A 17,592-nucleotide genomic window follows, 5' to 3' on the forward strand; every position below is an offset into this window, starting at 1 on the left:
TGAGAGTCTCTGCTCTCATCAACTCTCACCCAGGTTAACCCAAGAACCTTTCTTTTAATAGTTCTCCTTTCTTCTAACTTAACCTCAACCTAATGAATTTTCCAAGCAGCTGCCAGAATGAGCTTTCTAAAATAAAACCTAAATCAGATATTGCTAATTAATTCTCTTCTTAAAATCCTACATTCCTCAATGCCTACAGGTCAAGTCCAAATACCTCTGTATGGAAGTCATGCCCCTTGCATACTTCATCTATTCGACTTCAATTCTTGCCATCAAATATTTATTGAGTACTTACCATGCATTATTAGACACTTTGTTCTAGGTGCTGGGGAGATAACAGTGATTAAAAAGACAAAGTTCCTGCCCTTATGGAGTTTACATTCTAGTGGCGGGGGCGGGGGGGAATAATAAACAGGCAAGCAACACAAGAAACAGAAGGTGTGGTATGGAGAGAAACGAAGCAAAAGTGTGCAGAGAGTATCAGGTTGGGGGGATACAGGACCCTCTAAACTACTGATTAGATTTTATCTTTCAATATTTGAAATTCATTTTTCCCCCAAATGCATTCTAAAAGATCTTTGACATTTACTTCCAGGGTGTTTTGGGTAATCTATTTTCCATTCTTAAAGTTAATTTTTATTTTTATGAAATTAGTACATGTACTAATAGCAAACCGAATGGGTACAGAAGAGTTTATGATAGAAAATGGCAGCCTCCTACCTCTCCTTCCTTTCATCAGCCCTCTTGGGAGTGGCCCTCTTCTAATGGTTTCTTAAAAGGCAGAGGCTCCAAGGCTGGAGGCTACCCTAGGGGTTACTGACTCCTTACCTCTCCAGACTTAGATGCCACGTCAATCTGCAGATCTGTGCACAGAACATAGGACTTGGCCTCCCCATGAGGCCACTGAAAGGATCAGGTGTGTTAACCGTTTGTATGGCAAACTTTGACCAAACGGAAGAGGAGCAGGAGATGAGAGGAAACCAGTAGATAAAAAACATCTCCACATTTCCTTCCAATGGACTGGGCAGAGGAGCGGCAGTCTATACAACCTCTCTGTAGACTTCTACTGAAACTAAGTCATCAGCAGTGTCTTTTACAAAGCTCTGGCCGACCTTTCTTCCTTGTTGTCACTCCCCCTTCCTCCCCCTGCTTTCCTGAGATCATACTCCCCAATAAGGTATTGTCTCCGGCTCTATTTTCTAGGGAACATGGGCTAAGGAAATCATCGGAGACTTATCTCTCGTATTTTCCATCTTCGCATCTTAAAGCTCTGCATCTTGGGAGATACCTTTAACTCTACTTTCTTTCCTTCTATGGAATGTTTTCTTTTTACTATCACATTCTTAATCTCTCACACTCTTTCTCATTCTCAAACTGTTCCCTTCTCATTACACCCAGAACAGGTTTTATGAACGCATTCCGTTCTTTAATCTGACTACATTAGTTAGAATACTTCTTTAAATCTTTCTCTGTTCCCTGGATTATCTGTTTCCCCTAGGGTCAGGTTTTCTTTTTGTTTCTTCTCTTTCGTGCTGAAAGTTCCTCTCATATGACTAAGGAACCTCATGCACTGGTGACCCAGGTATAAGGACTTGGTTAGCTGGTGTGGATTTCCTCTGCTATCATATAAGGAAATCTGTTCTCTTATTAGGTCTCTTCCTGGAATTAAAATTCTAACTGGGACCTCAGTATGAGATAAGGAAGAGCATGGCAGTGGGCGACTTCGTTTTAGTGCATGCTACTAGGAAAGTGTGGAATGACCTCCTCCTACCCTCCGAATATCAGATTAAAGGAAGGGGTGCCAATATCTAATACAAAAAGAATTAAATTTCCCCAAATATTCTGATCAACTTATTTGGAGTCAAACAATCTGGGGTTTTTTTCCTTTTTTTAATGCTGGAGAAAAGAGGCAGCATAGTAAATGATGGGGCTGGCTACTTCCACTGGAACATCTCCAAGAGATTTGTGTGTTCCCCAAATAGCTGCTTGCTCTAAAATCCTCCTTTCTTCTAACCAAATAAAGCATCCATTTCCAAAATGACATTATATTTTAAGTATTACTTGATTTAAGTAATAAGCACTAGAATATATGTGACTACCCAATTTAACTCTTCTGGTTTTGCACTTGTCATGAATTAACAAGTTAAAGTTCATTAATTCAATCAAGAAGTATTATTACATACTAAATTGAACCAGATACAATAATAAACACTGGCAATATAGTCCCAATCCTGAAAGAAACTACAGTCTGATGGAAAAAACAGACAAATGTATTCACAATTACAGTAATACATACTATGGACTAAGAGAACAATACATATACAACGCCAAGGAAGCACAAAAAAGGGACAACTCTGTGAGACAGGGCAAGCTTTCTGAAGTAAGTGAAGTCTCAGCTAAATCTTTAAGGCAAGAAATTATTCCTGTGGGAGAAAGAGGTATTCTGGCCCAAAGTAATAATACGTGAAAAATAATATATGAAGAAATATATGAAAAGCAGTAAGGTACAAAATATGGCATATTTGGGGAATTGCAAGTGGTTCAGATTTGGGGGTAGAGTGGAGGGAGAAAACAAGTGAGGAAAGGAAAAGAATCTTCAAATTTTCTGGGAGGAAAAATGAGAGAGCAAGTCAGGGTTTCACCCTAACGGGGATCCAAGATGACCCATCAAAGCTGCTAGAAACTGTGTCCCTGTCATCAAGCTATATGGGAAAACCTTCCTTCTACTAAAAACCAGGGAGGACTGCATCCCTCTGAATCAGGGGTTGGCAAACTATGGCTTTGGTCCAAAGCTGGCCCACCACACGTTTTTGCACAACCTAAAAGCAAGAGTAGTTTTTACATTTTCAACTAGTTGAAAAAATTTAAAAAAAAGAATATTTTGTGACACATGGAAGTAATATGAAATTAAAATTTCAGTGTTTATAAAGTTTAACTAATGAAGTGAGAGAGTGGCATGGACATATATACACTACCAAATGTAAAATAGATAGCTAGTGGGAAGCAGCTGCATAGCACAGGGAGATCAGCTCAGTGCTTTGTGACCACCTAGAGGGGTGGGAGAGAGAGGGTAGGAGACGCAAGAGGGAGGAGATATGGGGATACATGTATATGTACAGCTGATTCACTTTGTTCTATAGCAGAAACTAAGACACCATTGTAAAGCAATTACACCCCAACAAAGATGTTAAAAAAAAAATAAAGTTTAACTAGAACATAGCCACACCCATTCACTTACCTATCATCCATGACTACTTTCTTGTTACAACAGCAGAACTGAACAGTTGTAACAGAAACAGCGTGGCTTGCGAAGCCAAAACTATTTACTATCTAGCCATTATGGAAAAAGTTTATGGATTTCTGCTCTACGTTAGGAGTCTTTCAAAGTCTCATCTCCTTCAATTAAGTCTCAGCTTATCGGTTCAGAAGTTCTTATAAGAAATCTCATACAATATTAGATAAAAGACTAGTTACATTATTTGTGGATATAAAAGTATTATTTTTAATTTCATAAAGTAATGATTGATTTCCATTTCCATATTTTCTTCTTAACAATTCCTTTATATACGAAATATCAAATTTTGCTTGCAGAACTTTATCCTGCAGTTCTAAATGAATTAAATATCTCCAGTTATATGATTTCAAGTTGTAATTTTTAAAACTGCATTTCCTTCTGTTAACAGCAGTCTAGCTATACTTATTTCCTGGACCATTAATTAAATAAGAAATGTTATTCTAATATTCTGAAACTGGTAGCCCTTTGAAAAAATTCAAGAGGAATGATGAAAAGCATAATATGCCAAAGTAAGCTAATCTAAGACTATTTCTAAGGCATTTGATTTATAATATGGATTGTTAAATCGGAATATTTTTCAAGGGTTTAATTTATTTTTTGGTTGTATTTTACTTCTATTCTCAATAGAAAAATAAGATCATGATTCACTGTTGCTACTGATTTAAAAGACTCTATAATTCCCAATTTTGGCTCTTCAACACTCTTTTTTTAAAAATTTTTTTTTGCGGTACGTGGGCCTCTCACTGCTGTGGCCTCTCCCATTGCGGAGCACAGGCTCCCGTCGTGCAGGCCCAGCGGCCATGGCTCACGGGCCCAGCCGCTCCGCAGCATGCGGGATCCTCCTGGACCGGGGCACGAACCCGTGTCCCCTGCATCGGCAGGCGGACTCTCAACCACTGCGCCACCAGGGAAGCCCTCAACACTCTTTTTTGATACAATTTCAACATCTCAAGAGAGGTGATCAAATTTACTTTTGCTGATTTTTAATATATCATCTGTTGGTCCAATTGGCATCTTCAAAACAGTATTTCTAAAAAATAAGTTTAAAAAGTGAAAATTTCAGTGTTAGTAACCTTTGAGGGATCTGGGCAAGACCTAGAAAAGTTAGAAGGCAAGTAGATTCTTGCCAATCAGCTCACAGCATGCTTTAGAATGGAGAAGAAAAACAATATTCTACTTAAGAGTTGAGGGTAATATACTCTTATATTGAAGTTATAAATTGCTGACAAGGGCTTCCCTAGTGGTGTAGTGGTTAAGAATCCGCCTGACAACGCAGGAGACATGGGTTCGAGCCCTGGTCCGGGAAGATCCCACATGCTGTGACGCAACTAAGCCCATGCGCCATAACTACTGAAGCCCACACGCCTGAGGGTCCGTGCTCTGCAACAAGAGAAGCCACCGCAATGAGAAGCCTGCGTACCACAACAAAGAGTAGCCCCCACTCGCCACAACTAGAGAAAGCACACGCACAGCAACGAAGACCCAACGCAGCCAAAAATAAATAAATAAATTTTAGAATAAATAAATAAATTGCTGACAACACTGCATGGTCAATAGGCTATGAAAACTGAGTAAACGCAACATGCTATCAAAAACCAAAACTTATAACAAAGATATGATACCTAATAATACTCATAACTACTTAGTAATTGGATATAAATGATAAATCATTCATATAAATTGTCATAATTAGTCCAGAACAGTAAAGACTATAGAAACCATATGGTTTCATATCTATGAGGAATAATTCAAGGAGGTAGGTAAGATGAGTACTGAGAACAGAAGATTGAAGGGAACACTTAGCAGTTATTTTCAAATACTTGGGTTTTATGAAGAAGAGAGATTAACTAACCACTCCATGTGACTCTGGATGACAGAACTAGAAACAATGAGAAGACAATAATGAAAACAGATTTTAGCTCACCATAAGGAAAACATTTCTACTTTGTAACAGCCAACAATGGAACTCTTTACCTATGAGGCTTGTAGTATAATGGAAGAGTATGCAAATTTGGAATTAAATGGATCTCATATTTGGAACCTATCCCTGTCTGTTCCCAGAACTACAAGGTTGCTTGACCTCTTGAATGTCAAATTCTATCGAACGGCTGGGGCTGGGGCGGGGGTGGGGGGTGGGAACACCACCTACCTAAAAAAAGAGACTGACAAGTGACATATGATATGAATACAACTGTTTGTATGTAAATGTGATTTGTATGTAAAATTGGTACAAAGTGGTATGCAAGAACAAAAGGTTATTTCAATAACAGTAACTATTAGTGGTGGTTAGGAACAGGGAAGCTGGAGCCAAACTCCTTGGGTTTAAATCCTGATGCTGTCAACTTGGCCAAGTTATTTAACCTCTCTGTATCCCTGTGTCCTAAGTTCTACAATACGAACGTTAACAGTACTTATAAGGCTGCTGAAAGGAATTACATAAGGCACTGATGACAGTGCCTAATGCATAATATATACTCTATAATGTTATCTAATCTATTACTATTATGTAATATTAGAAAAATAAATTCATTTTATTCTATAGTGAATTCCTTGTTATTGCAAGTATTCATCAAAGCCTTGAACATGTCAGAGATGGAAATCCCGTAAGTGAATAAGAGAGTCTCAACTAAATTCATTCATTCACACAGTCAGCAAGTATTAAATGAATATGTAATGCCTACAAGGGGCACTAGAGCACAGATTCCCAAGCCAGTCTGTGGATATGAATCCCCACAACACCTTAGTAGCTTATAAATTGGGGCAAGTTATATAAGCGTAATATGCCTCAGTTTCTTCTTCTGTCCCATGGGGATAATTATAGGGTTGATGAGAGGATTCAATGAGTTAATGTAGGTAAAGTGCTTAGCACAGTACCTGACAGTAATACATCACATATAAAGATTAGCTGATTAGCTATTATTTTGACTACATGCCAGGCACAGTTTTAGACACCAGGAATACAAGAGACTGCTGACAAGGTCCCTGACTCACAGAACTTACATTCTTTGTAGGGGTAGGGTAGCACTGATAATAAACAAGCAAATAAAGAGTAATGACAAACACTAATATCAGTGATAAGTGAAGAAAAAGCAGGTTAAGGGAATAGGGAACAATTGGGGAATTCAAGTTGAGATAGGAAGGTCAAAGAAGAACTCTTGAGAAGCCTGGGGGATGAGCATTTCCATCTAAAAGAAAAACAGAAGGAAAGGTTCTGAGCAGGAAGATGCAAGGTGTGTTAAAAGGAATAGCAAAGAGGCCAGTGCCACTGGAGCAGAATATGGGAAGAGAAGGGCAGCAGGAGATAAGGCTGGAGAGACAGCCAGGTTCCCGATCACTCAGGGCCTCAGAGACCAGAGTGAGGACACTGGGGTCTGAAGGGAAACAAATGGAAGGTTTAAAGCACAGGGGCGACAAAATCGGACCTGCACTGCACTCTGGCAATGACCTCTTATGAATTATTTGACTCCAAGATTTCCTGAACTTAATCATTCTACTAGTAATAGAGGCACATTTGCATATCTGGGAAATGGAAACATACATCATGATGGCAGACTGAAACATTTCTGCTTGGAAGCTGAGTATCCAAACCCAATAATGAAATTACTACATTGGAAACAACAGAGCGTTTACTGCAGGGGAGCATTCCATTTGTGTTTGTTAGATTTCACATATGAAGTATTGTTTAGAAACGTTTAAGAAAGATTTGACAGTGGTTTTGGAATGTTGGGGGAAAAAAGTGAGGAATTATGATTCCAGAAGGGAATGCCTCAGATATCAACAATGCCAGATTCCAGAGAGGAACTGTACACCAAAAGGATGCTGTATCAGCACCATGACAATCACATACAGATAGATGCCCAAGAAACAAACCAAGGTAAGGTATTACGTGAAGTTAAAATGTGAGTAGTCCACGAACCAGAAGTCAAAAGAGAAATGAGATTGTTCCCATATGGCGATCTTTTGGATGTGAGTGTGAAAATTTTCAGGGAAGAACAGAAAACTGGAGGAACACAACCAGGACTTTGAGCTAAGCCACTGAGAGGGGTGAGGAGTGTCATTTCCCTTTCAACATGGAGGTGTGCTCCGTAGCAATACAATCCTGAATAGCAGTTTGTCAAACACTAAGCTTTCCTAGTCTCGACTACAAAACTAAGAAGAAAGATAAAGGAAAAAAATAAAGGGAAGGAGCCGAAAAAAGGTGTGTGTTTTGGGGCATGGGAGGTGACTGGGAAGAAAAACCATTTAGTAAATCAAAATTGCTCAGATTTAATTACTTATATGGAATTCTGGGTATCTTTTCAGGGGAACTGAGTAATTTTTAGAATAGCAATATTTTTCAAGGGCCAGCCTTGGTCTTGGCAAGGAAATGGTTATAACTGACGATAAGGAGCAATGTAGAAGAATTCAGAAAGAAACCAAAGCTCTGGAAAAAGTGAGGCTTTTTTTGGTTCATTGTAAAGGAACATAAATTAGCCTCAAACCCAATCTCCGCCTACCCCCCAACTTCCCAGAGTCCTGTGCAGCCCATAGAAAGTGGAAGTGAGCCAAAGCCAACAGTGTGGGCTGAAGCTCTGTGGATGAAGGGTGGGATGGGCTCGGGGGAACCTGGCTGGCAACCCAATGGAATCACTTGAAAGCACTGCCACAAAATGGAGACTAAATAGTCACGGAGGACCTTCAAAATGCACAGAAAATGGGATACGCTTAGCAAAATCAGAGAATAGATTCCCTACTCCAACTCATTTCAAAAAAACAAAAAAAACAGAAAGGATAATAGAAAATGAAACAAAGCAAAACATACCTGCTCTCTTACCGGTCTTTAATTAAAGCATAAAATACCCTCCCTCTTCTCTCCTCCCAGCCACCCTGGAACGAATAGGGACCTGGCCACAGCTCAGGTAAAAGACTTCGGCCTTCCAGCTACTAAGAGTGGAGATAGCAGACAATAGAACTGGTGGTGATTCATTACAAAAGAATACACTCCGGAGTGGCCTGCTGCCACTTGGGCTCCCCGCACTATTTAAAGGAACAGCAACCTCCTTTCCAACCTCCCTTATTCTTAACACCTTCCCTCCTCTTGGTCCTGATGGAAAACAGATTTTGAAGAAAATGCCAGCAAAGCACTGAGCTGTCCAAGAAAGGGAGGGCTTTGCGTTCCACAGAAACTGGCAGTCTTACGCTATAGTAGAGAACAAAAACTTTCTTTAACGTCCACACTGTAAAATCTTTTCCTCTCTGCCTAGTATACTTTCCCTTTCAACAACAAATAGTATAACCTTTCTTATTAATTGGAGTTGAAGTCATTTACAACTTTGTCTAATTTGACACATATTACAAGAATGTATCTCTTCTCCTTCCTTTTATTCCACATTGTTATATTCACAGATGTGAGGAGATGCAATAATTTGGTTCACATGCTCTGAAAGAAGAGAGTACCTCAGTGAAATACTCCTGTAACATATACAGGAATGACAGATAAACCTAAAGTTATTTTTTAAAAAGTCACATGAGCATGTCTGTCTACTATACTAGAATTCTGAAATTAAATTGCCATTTGCTTTTTTTTAAAGCAAAACTCTGATAACTTATTGTAAATAACAGAGCCTTATAAACCAAAAACAGGCCTTATAAAACCAGAGCATATATAGTAACAATGTGTGTACACCGTGTAGCTACAAATATGGATATAAACGTGATGAAAATGTCATCCACTGAAGGCCCTTCACCTTCCACCAAGTGAGCGATGGAAACCACGGGATGTAGAAATGTTAAGATCAAAGATGCAAAGAACCTAGGTGACAAAATGATGAAAACATACCTAAATACTTTTCTTAATATACCTGTTAAGATACTAAATACCACAATAAACTGTTTAACTTTGATAAGTGAACCCTAAACACTGCAGACATTTTCTATGCAGAAAGCTTATGTGACAGATCATTATCAAATATTGGGATTTGACGTCTAGCTCAAAAAACCAAAAACTACCCCCCCACCAAAAACAAAACAAAACCAAACCATAGGACAAATAAAGATTTGGCCTATCTTGCTATTTTATGTATGTTACATTAACACAGAAAGTGTATACAAAAAACAAACATGCTGGAATACTGAAAATTCACAAGTTTGACATTCTGTACTTTCCATTTGTATAAATTCAGGATGGGCAAAAGTGAGTTCCTTGTTTCCTTCAGCATTCACACACACTGAGAAAATCATAATGATTTTCACTTACCTATTAGAATTCTTAACCTCCCCCAGATGCCTCTTTCCAGTTTCTATTTATCTCTTCTGCTTCATTCCTAAAATTATAGTTTCCTTAAATACTTATTAAGACCAAGATATTAAGTGTGCAAATGCTTGTACATTTGAACTTGGGCTTGCACATGTTTACTCAGCTGCTCTAGAAACTAAGGGGACAGGCTCCAAGAGGCCACGGAAAACCTCTGATTATAAGAAGTCCTAGTTTAGATAACTCTTTCACTGATTTAAAAATATATACAATACATACAATGAAAAGTCAAGTAGTTGAAAAGGCTCCAGTAACAGCTGAGAAAGAAGAGAGCTGGTACCCTCTAATATTCAGTTAACGAAAACTAAACGAGGCTCCAAGTTTAAGAAGTATCATCTCCCAAGCAACAAAGAGAAGCCAGAAACATATTTTCTCTTTTTTAAAAAGTAAAGCAATATTTCAAAAGAGTTAATCGGGCTGACGATGAAGGGATAAGAAGTGGAAGAGAAAATATTTCAAGGGTTTCTCCACTTTCCAGAAGAGGGAGGGGTTTCTTAATAATCTCCAAACTCAGATCTGCTGAAAAATTACTATGGAAAGACATATTCTTTGAAACTTCCCTTTCCTCTCGGTCATGCTGGGAAAATCTCCTTAATGCTTTACCTCCTTCCAAACAGCACTGCGGGGCATTATATAACATTTAACAGAACAGGGTTCCAGTTCCTAAAATGATGCCTCTATCCAGATAGCCAGTTGACTCTCTCGCCCTCCAGTGGTGACTTAGGAAAAGAGATGAGAGAATACAAAAAAAAAAAAAAAAAAAAAAGGGGGCAACCTCCTTAAAAGGAAAGCACTGTCCAGTGATGAAATTTCCCTATAGAGCATAAAAGCCTGGAGTGAAACTGATCTTAAGTCTGAGACTAAAGGACATGAACGTTCCACAATGCAAACAATTCTCATTGATAAATCACAGTCTCATCGTTTCCTCTCAACCTATATATTAAAAAAAAGGGAAAAGGAACATACAGAAACGTGCCAAAAAGAAAAAGAGCACAGCCAGGGGAAATTGGGGAAGAGTATTCACCTTTCCATTTGTCAGGAATGACTTGCTAAAATGCAGATATTGCCTGGTATAACCAAAGACAGGGGGAGAGAGAGAGGTATGGGGTGGGGGGGGGGAGAGGGGCGGGGGGGGAGGGAGAGGGAGAGAGGGAGAGGGAGACGGGGGGAGAGAGAGAGAGAGAGAGAGGGGGAGAGGGAGAAAGGGAGAGGGAGAAAGGGAGAGGGAGAGGGAGGGAGAGGGAGAGGGAGAGGGAGAGAGAGGGAGAGGTCTTCCATTTCCTACTCCCTCTCCTTCAGATGTCTTTTAATGCCCGTGATTGTCATTTATATATTCAGACTTGTTCTTCTGCCAGGGAGGGCTCTACCTGCCTCTGCTGCACCTGGATGCTTCTATGTTCTCACAGAAAACAGTCTTTGCCAGTAACAAAGACATGAAAATGAAACATTTTTCTAGCCTTCATTTTTAATAAGCCATTTAGAGCAAAGGCAGCAAAACTGCAAGTCCATTGCCAATTCTGAGAAACCAAAGCGAATCAGGAATCAGATTTCCTTATAACACAAATTCTTCTGCAATTCTTAAAAGGAAGTCAATCCCTCTCCCGTCTTTTTGGCAGTCTACAAGAATCTCTTCCTACCTCTGCAGTCTCTCTCTCCCTCCCTCTTCTCAGAACCAAGACAAAGAGGTAGACAAATCCCCACAGGGTCTTTCCTGAGCTACAGCTGCACAGTACAGGAAACAGGAATCTGCTATGGAGCTAAGGGAGGGGAGAGAAAAAAGGATACGGATACACCACACACACGGACTCACAACAGGCACAGACTAACACTTTCCAGCTGATAACAATAATTCTGGCCCTTTCTAAAAAGACAGTAATAATTAAAACTCTGGTGACTATGCCCCACCCCCCATCTTATTTAGATCTCAGAAACGAGAAAAGAAACGCACGGAGGAAACACAGATCTTACCTGAGTTACCATTTTCTTTTTCTCCATAAACCAAATGGAACAGATGATGAACACTTCAAAGCGGTCGCGCTGGGGCACACCTTCCACAGCTTGCTTTCCACCCCCCTCCCCCCCCAAGTCTAGCTCTTAAAGGGTGGGTGATTGTTCTCCCTTTATCCCGGTTTCCTTCCTTTTTCTTTCTAGTGTTTCTTCCTTTCTTTTCTCTTCCTCTCTGGCAGTCTCTCCCCCTCCTTCTTTCTCCAGCTCCCTCCCATATCTCAGGCAGATGGCTGAAGGAAGCCCCACCCCCGAATGCCTAAGGTAATTAATCAGAGTAGAGCCCCACCTCTTCCTCCTCCTCCCACCCCCTCCCGGCAGGCTGACATCTCCCAACTCCAGAAACAGGCCTGCTGGAGAATGGCAGTTTGGTGTGTGCTTTGCGCACGCGCGCGTGTGTGTGTGTGTGTGTGAGTGTGTGAGTGTGTGAGTGTGTGAGGGGAGGAGGGAAGGAGGGGGGGAGAGAGGGAAGGGCAGGCGCCATGTGCCCGCATATTTTAAGGAGTTTCTCCGATGGTGGCATTAATTATATGGCACGGGAAGTATTCACAGCAGCTTACCATAGTAAGTACAGATTTAAAACGTTCCATCTAAGAATATCTGATAATAAATAAGGAGCGAAACAAACTATTAAAAAAAATGTCCACTGATGTACAGTTTATAGATGCAGCGGATGCAATAAAAGATGAGAAGAGCTGCTCAATGATGGGTTGACTGGAAGGTTTTCAAGGAATGGAAATATGCAAGAAACTGCTTGCCCTGAACTAGTCTAATGACTACAAAGGACAAAAAGAGAGGAGGGAGGTAATTTAAGTGCTTCTTTTTTTCTACTGTAAAAAACTTGGGGATTCTGAAAAAGGTATCTACAAACATGACTGCTTAAGAAGCTTAAGGTGGATACAAATTTGGCTGCTCAAGGCTTCCAGCTTCATTTAAAATTCTGATTAACTGAGAATTTACCCTTTGCGTTCGTTCCCCAGCCTTCTGCATCTCAGCCTCTATTGAAAAACATAAACCCTTTCTTGTACACACACTGGACATGTGTCATTACTATAACTAGTCACTGTTACTATAGAGTGCTATAGACACAGGAGGTTTGGGAGAATGTTTACTGAATGTAAGAGTTTCTTTTAAGTTCTCTTTGTAAAAAGTCATAATGAAAAAAAGCATAAAGGTGTGATTCAGTTCAGAAGTCCTGGTCAAAGTCATAATTCTGCCCTTTACAAGTGATCTTGGAAAAGTCTTTGACCTCTGAATATAAATGTCATATCTCCCTACTTTCTATTATTATATATTCAAATAAAGTAACCTATGTGAATGTTTGATGAGTTTATGATGTTTGTCTCATAAAAATAAAGATTTTCTAATTTTTTAGTATTCTAATAAATAAGATCCTATTCTAAAGGTTTTATTATATATTTTAAGTTATGCTATATTTATGTTATAATCTCTAATAGATTACCTGAAGAACAAAGAGATTAATTCCAAAATTGAGCTTTCTATTTTTAAAATAAACACATAAAGAAATCAAAATTAAAAATCACAAATCACACCGAGAATACTTAAGTTTTTGCTGTCTCAATGAGGATTATTTGGCAAAATGTATAACCAAGCTTTAAAAAAATGTGCCATATTGGGCTTCGCTGGTGGCGCAGTGGTTGAGAGTCGGCCTGCCGATGCAGGGGACAGGGGTTCGTGCCCCGGTCCGGGAAGATCCCACATGCCGCGGAGCGGCTGGGCCCGTGAGCCATGGCCGCTGAGCCTGCGCGTCCGGAGCCTGTGCTCGCGACGGGAGAAGCCACAGCAATTGAGAGGCCCGCGTACAGCAAAAAAAAAAAAAAAAAAAAAAAGTGCCGGATAATAATGTTGGTTGGCACATTGCCAATGAACCACCATCACGCTCCCATCCTCCCATCCAAATTAATAATCATTTTAACAATTCTGAAAAGAACACAGGAACTACCAAACAATCTGGAGAGCCTGGAGAAACCGGCACAGTCATTGCTATTTACTGAGTACCTACAATATGTCAGGCATTGTTCTGGGCATTTTACAGCTATCAGTATACTTTTAGTATAACCTGTACGTGTAAAGAAATATGTACAAAAGAATGGGATCTTTGAACATTAGAAAAAAACATTAAGAGAAAAGGAATAGATTGGTTCTGAACTTGTACTTATTTAACATTTTTAGAAATGATCTGGAAGATAGAACATATTACATTCTCTGAATTTGCAACTGAAAAGCCAATCTGGAGATAAAATGCAGTCAAAAAATTTTAAAGACAAAGTGAGGAAGCAGAAAAGAGGTAGGCGAGTTTCACTGGAAGCAGGGGCAATGCAGTGTGCTTCTGGGAAAATCTAAATCATATTTATGGGATAATTATTTACGCTTTCAGTTCTAATATAAGAAATAAACTGAGGATCACTGTATACCATTCTCTGAATCCACTGGTCCACAATAGTGCTAGGGGCAAAAAACCAGGAGCACCAAGACAGAGTCCCCCACTCCCCCCGCCACACACACACACTCACTCACTCACACTCACACACATGCTAGTCTTATGAAAGCCATGGCTGTCTTGAAGCTGGCAAACCTCCATACGTATGGAAAGACAACAAAGCCCCAAGAAGAGATTTTTAAAATAAAAATCAGGGATTCCCACATGCAAAAAGTCTAGGACTGGGATAAAGGTTTCCCTAGGTCTGGTATTCATGCCTCTTTTCTACATTTAGGACCACTGTTTTATAATGCAAATAATAAACGTATAAAAGTCATTACCACAAGAAAGAGTTAGTGTGAGCTAAAAGTGAAAAACAAAAGTATTAAAATAATTTTCATAAACTCACTGATCATAGTGAGCACTGCACGAACTCAAGGATATTTTGATGTGCATCCCTGACTTTAAAGGGTGGTGTTACAGAGGACAATCTGCTCCCTCGTGCCCAAATGAGAGAAGAGCAATTGAACAGTCTGGATCTGACCCAGCAAAACAACTGGAGGGCCCTGGTGGCTGAGTGTGCCCAGTGGTACCCAGGAGAAACGCATTTCAGGGCATTTTCTGGGCAGGAGTGAGGGGGCTGGGGAGGTAGGCAGGCAAACAGACAATAAGAACGTCAGCTAGGGGAGGAGACCACATCCACCCTTGTGGATCAACCTCCAGCTTCCAGCACAGTGCCTGATACACGGTAGGTGCTCAATAAATATCTGTTAATAAATAAACAAATGAAGGAACTTCTCCTAGTTGTCTCAATGTCTTCATTGTTTGCTCAGTGTTCTATGTAATCCCCAGAACTCCAGCTTCCTTTCCCCCATACCACTCAACGGAAATGGATCTTATTAAAGTCACCAAAGACCTCTGATGGCCGAAGTCAATGGACATGTTATACCTTCTTTGACTTGTCTGCGGCATTTGGCACTCCCTCCTTTTGGAAACTCTTATTCTGAGTCTTTCTTGATTTTCCTCTTTTCCTGTTAACTCGCTTCCCCATCTTACTGTTTTTCCTCTGCCCACCTTCTGTGTTGGTGTTGCCTGAGGCGGCATCTTCAGACCTCTTTCTACTGCACACCACAGGTTCTTAACCCAAGGTATATAGTTCCTCACACAGGTACCCTGGTGGAAATTTGTTATTTTTATGTGCATTTCTGTGCAGAGAGGATCTACGGTATTCATCAGATTTTCAAAAGGGTACACATCTCAAAAAAGTTAAACAATGGTCCTTAGTTCCCGAGGCCTCCTGTTGACCAACACGTTTGCTGTAGGTGATGTAATCCATCCCATAGCTTCAATTACCACCCATTTACCTTGATGGCCCCCACATTTCTATATCCAGTCCAGATATCTCTCCTGAACTCCAGATCAAAATATCCAAATGCTAAATAATGGTCATCTCCATTTAGATATCCTACAAATTTCTCTATCTTAAAAGACCAAAACTAAATTAAATTCTTAAAATCGAATCACTAATTCATTTAGCAAATGTTTGAGTGTCTACTATGTGCCAGACACTATTCTAGGCACTGGGGGAAAACTAAATGGGCAAAGGAGATAAAATCCCTGTATGTGTGAAGTCTGGATTCTAGTACTCATTCTGCCATGTTTGTTTACTTGGTGAAATGTGGTTAAACTTTATAACCAGTAAAAGAGGTATCAGTTCTTGAAAACTTACTCTGTGGTGTCTTATCAGGCAACTACACACATTCTTAGCTCATTTCATCCTCAAGACAAGATATTTTTATCTCCTTTGCAGAGATGAGGGAACTAAGACCAGGTGAGGCTAAGTATCTTGCCCTAAGTCACCAGAGCTAGCAAGCTGAAGTGTCCAGATTTAAACCCAAATTTGATGGGAAGTCTGCAGTCCTTCCAAGACTCCTCCTTCTCACTCAATATCACACCAAACCAGAAGCAAGTCTTTTTGATTTCACTGAAATGTGCCCTTTCTTTTCATCCCTAGCACCACAAATTCCGTTCTGACCTTATTATTTTGCATTCAGCCTCCTACTTATCTCCCTGCCTTCAGTCTACCCCTCTTCCCATGCAGCCTTCTTACTACTCTCAGAGCTTGATCTTTCTAAACACAAATCTCATCATGCCACTTCCCTGATTAAACTCAACTATTGCCCACAGCCTAACAAGGGGGACAATTCTAACTCTTAAGTAGGCATCTAACACACATAACGTGGCTTCAGCCCCCTTGTCCAGAGCCCCGGCTTTCCCTCTCCCCACCCACTGCTCTCCTCTGCTCCTACCACACTTCACGACTTGCAGTTAGTTCCTCAATGACACCTCTGTTCTGTTCTGTTTTCTGTTCTTCCTCCCTTGCGTACGGCCTTCTATCTGGCTAATTCATCCTTCAAGGCTCACTTCAGGGATCCCCCTGCTCCAGAAAGCCTTTGCTGCCCTACCTGCTCCCACACCTGGGTTAGGTACCCCTTATCCCTGTGCCTTAGCGCCTAAGCCATGGTTGATACTGTTTCTGCATAACTTTGACCAGACTGTGAGCAATCTGACAGTAGGAACTGTGTTTCACAATCCTAACGCAGTTCCTAACCCAACGCCTGAATACCTTAGTAGATGAATAAATGTTTGATGAAATCAAACTGTAATGCCTTGATTTCTACCTCTAGCCATTTATTTATCCATATGCGGGTACCTAAGAACGAAGAGCATCTCTGTGGTTATCAAAATACTATAAAAGCATTCTTTTCTTCCCAAAGAGTACTTGGAAATGTCTTTAAATTTATAAATTTACTTCAGTATCTTAGAAATTTGAAGGCGAAAGGAAGATGTACAAAATGAGGGAGCGGGAGAAAGGCTTTGTTTTCTACTTTATTAGAATAGTTCAGATTCTAGACAAAACAACACTCACTGATTAAAAAAAAAAAAAACTCACTTTAGGTGGCGTTGCTCCTCACAATTTTAGGGACTCAACCTTCCTACCTTCCACCCACTTACCAGCAATGCTAAAAGCAGGTCCAAGAGTCCCTGACCAGAAGGCAGGGTTTGCTCATACTTTCCCAGGCTGCCGCTAACACCCAAGTGAAAAGCAACATTAAAGGGACAGCATTTCTGGCAATAATAAAAACTTGTTAGTATAAAAGCTTTTCACAGCATGTCCCCCCTCATAACCCTAAGTGTAAATAACAATTTACACCTAATAGATATAAATACCTTTCCAGAAGCATTTCTCAGACAATACTACTTTAATATTCCTTGTCCCAGCATTCTCTTTAATATAAATAAAGCCATATTATAGATAATTCCACTATATCCTAGCTCATTTTCTCAGGGTTAGGCAGTGTTCAGTTATATATAACCCATTCTAGAAAAAAAGGTAAGCAAAATTTGAGATCAACTGCTTTAAACGTTATATGCTTATAAAAAACAAATAATCCTTATATTTACTTCCTGTCCCCCCAAACCAACCTTTAGAACAAGATCACAAATAGTACACACTAAGACACAGGTGAGGCCAGAGATATTAGAAAACATCACTTCATA

The 17,592-nt window shown here is 40.0% G+C and overlaps 1 protein-coding gene across 33 annotated transcripts in view; it reads right to left on the minus strand.

Moving 5' to 3' along the window:
* Positions 1-17,592, minus strand: part of RBFOX2 (RNA binding fox-1 homolog 2) — a 261,734-nt gene that overhangs the window by 78,072 nt on the left and 166,070 nt on the right. For 3 of the 33 annotated variants that reach the window (XM_004286211.3, XM_033417309.2, XM_004286212.3), the window contains exon 1: positions 11,556-11,831. The exons of 29 other annotated variants lie outside the window; for them this stretch is intronic. In XM_004286211.3, coding sequence (XP_004286259.1) covers positions 11,556-11,582 — 27 coding nt within the window. In that variant the 5' untranslated portion in view covers positions 11,583-11,831. Of the gene's footprint in view, positions 1-11,555; positions 11,832-17,592 lie in introns of those variants that run through there. One more of the 33 variants, XM_049694677.1, reaches the window with a different exon arrangement.

This window comes from Orcinus orca, chromosome 11, assembly GCF_937001465.1.
Source record: "Orcinus orca chromosome 11, mOrcOrc1.1, whole genome shotgun sequence".
NCBI classification, from domain to species: Eukaryota; Metazoa; Chordata; class Mammalia; order Artiodactyla; family Delphinidae; genus Orcinus; species Orcinus orca.